This window comes from Neophocaena asiaeorientalis, unplaced genomic scaffold, assembly GCF_003031525.2.
Source record: "Neophocaena asiaeorientalis asiaeorientalis breed wild unplaced genomic scaffold, Neophocaena_asiaeorientalis_V1.1 scaffold30, whole genome shotgun sequence".
NCBI lineage: Eukaryota > Metazoa > Chordata > Mammalia > Artiodactyla > Phocoenidae > Neophocaena > Neophocaena asiaeorientalis.
In genome coordinates, this window is record NW_020174923.1 from 6,210,638 (window position 1) to 6,212,768 (window position 2,131).

The window sequence follows — 2,131 nt, forward strand, 5'->3', positions numbered from 1 at the left end:
GCTGCTTCTCTTAATCCCCGCCCGGGGCTTTCCAGGCGGCACCCGTTAGTTGTTGGGGCAGATGCGCAGGGCGCTCCCGGGTCAGGACCATGTCTTTGAACCCACGTGGCTTACAGAGAGAATGCTCAATCACGGTTGAGAGTGAATACGGAATTAGTGACCCAGGACTGGGTCCCTTCCTTACCCAGTCTGTCAGTTCGCTACCCTCTAAGAGCGCTAGGAACGGCCGGCCTCGCCTCTCACGCCATGACTGTCCGCGGTATTCATAGACCCTCTACATGCTTGCTTTGATGATAAGTGACCAGAAGCCCGGGGACCTAGAGAGTGCTGTTCAGAGGCAGATTCAGAAGCCTTCTGGGGGCTGTTTCCACCCCTCCTTCCACCTCTTTCGCCCGTGGGGCCAGGACAGATTCCACGCCAAAAACACGCTTCAGGCTTTTCGGTGTGACCCCTTGCAGGCGGAGGGTGAGCACAGGGCGAGGAGCGCCTCCCCCCGGAGAGGGCGGGGAGGGCGCGCGCGCTCAGCGGGCGGGGCCTAGTCCAGGGCGAGGCGGGGTCGGGGTGGGCCCGAGGCGGGGCCCGGGGCGGGATGGTGGGTGGTGTGGCTGCACAGCGTCCCGCACGTCGGCTTGCGCCTGCAGCCGGTGGACAGCACCTTCAGGCCCCGCGATGAGAGTTACCAGGAGGTGAGTCCGCGCCGCCCCCCGACCCGGCGCCCCAAGTCCCCGCGCCACCCCTTCCGCCCTCCCAGCCCGCCGCTCTCCACAGGCGTCCAGACCCCGTCCCCCACTCTCCCCGCAGCCTCTTCCCCCCTTCTCCCCTTTCCCCGCGAGTCCTTGGCCCACGGCCCTCCGGTCTGGGAACCTCATGGGCCGGGACAACTGGAAAGATGGGAGTTAAGCCGGCCGAGGGACACGGGGGGGAAGGGCGCAGAGGCTGCCTGTGGCGGGGCGGGGAGGCTGAGCGCCGAGGGGGAGGGCAGCGCCGCGCGGCGTAGGGGCATTTGTGCCCGTACCCGGTGATTCCACCGCACCAGCTGCGGAGGTGCTGAGGAGGGCCCCGCCGTTTTCCTCCTTCTGCGGTTACAAGACGCGCTCTCTCTGGGAGAAGTTTGGGCAGAAACTCCCGGTCTCCCGGTTCGTCTCCGCAGCAACTCTCCTCCCCAGCCTCTGCTTGCAGCGTGGAAGCCGCTGCCAGCACCTCTACTTGGGCCCCTCCTGGAAGGCGACAGAGCTGGGGGAGAGGGGTGTGGACCCTCAGCTACGTGTGGATGTTTGGGGGAAGGAAGGTGACCCCCATCAGCCCCATCTGACACCAGCGCACCCTCCTTCTCTGTACAGACACACCTTCTAGGCCTTGGATTTCTGGGATCTTAGCGGCTTGGCCAGCCACTCGCCTCATCCCTGCAATTCTCTCCTTGCCCTGCTCTGCTGGCCTCCGCGGTTTCTGCACCCCTGGGGAGAAGGGGTGCTCCCCTGGCTTCCCGGCCCAGACAATTGCAGAATCTCCCAGCCTTCTCAGGTGTGGCCCAGGCCTCTCCAGCCCCTGTAGCCAGGCTGAGTAGTTTTCTGTTGGGTCAAAGATTCCGGGACTGGGAAGTCCAAGATGGGGCCCATTTGTTCAGGACTTTGACCCCCTGACCCCTGGCGGCCTCTGCCTACATGTCAGGCTCTCTGCAGTCTCCCGGTGTGAGGCCAGTCAGGGCAGAGTGGGGCCTCCAGGGAGGCTGAGCAGGGGTCGGCTGTTCACCTCTCCCCTGCCAGGACTCTCTCCTGCAGGGCGCCGGGGATCCTGGTCCAGTAGGGTGTGCAGGGCGCCAGTGACAGGGAGTCTAATAATAACCCCTAGTGTCCCCGTCACCCTCGGGCCCCAGGCAGATGGTGCCTGCCCTTCCAGAAGGAGGAGAGAATCAAGACCCCTTCCTGCTCTTAGGCAGGGATCCGTCGCCGGGTTTGGCTTCCCGAGTTCGCTTCCTTCCCTGTCTGTCTGGCCTCCCTCTCCCCGAGCCCTGCCTGGGGAAGGCAGTTCCCTGAGAATGTAGCCACCTGGGGAGAGCTCCAGGGAATCTTCCGCTCCCAATGAATGCATGAAAAGAGGCGGATATGATTTCAGAGACAGCTGTGTTGCTTGC

At 64.3% G+C, this 2,131-nt stretch overlaps 1 protein-coding gene across 1 annotated transcript in view; it reads left to right on the plus strand.

Annotated features, from left to right (window-relative positions):
• Positions 1 to 290: 290 nt before the first annotated feature.
• TTYH2 (tweety family member 2) overlaps positions 291 to 2,131 on the plus strand; it is a 42,132-nt gene continuing 40,291 nt past the window's right edge. Inside the window, exons 1-2 of the mRNA XM_024760597.1 lie at positions 291 to 442; positions 545 to 686. Of these exons, the coding sequence (XP_024616365.1) occupies positions 291 to 442; positions 545 to 686 (294 nt within the window). The remainder of the gene's footprint in view (positions 443 to 544; positions 687 to 2,131) is intronic.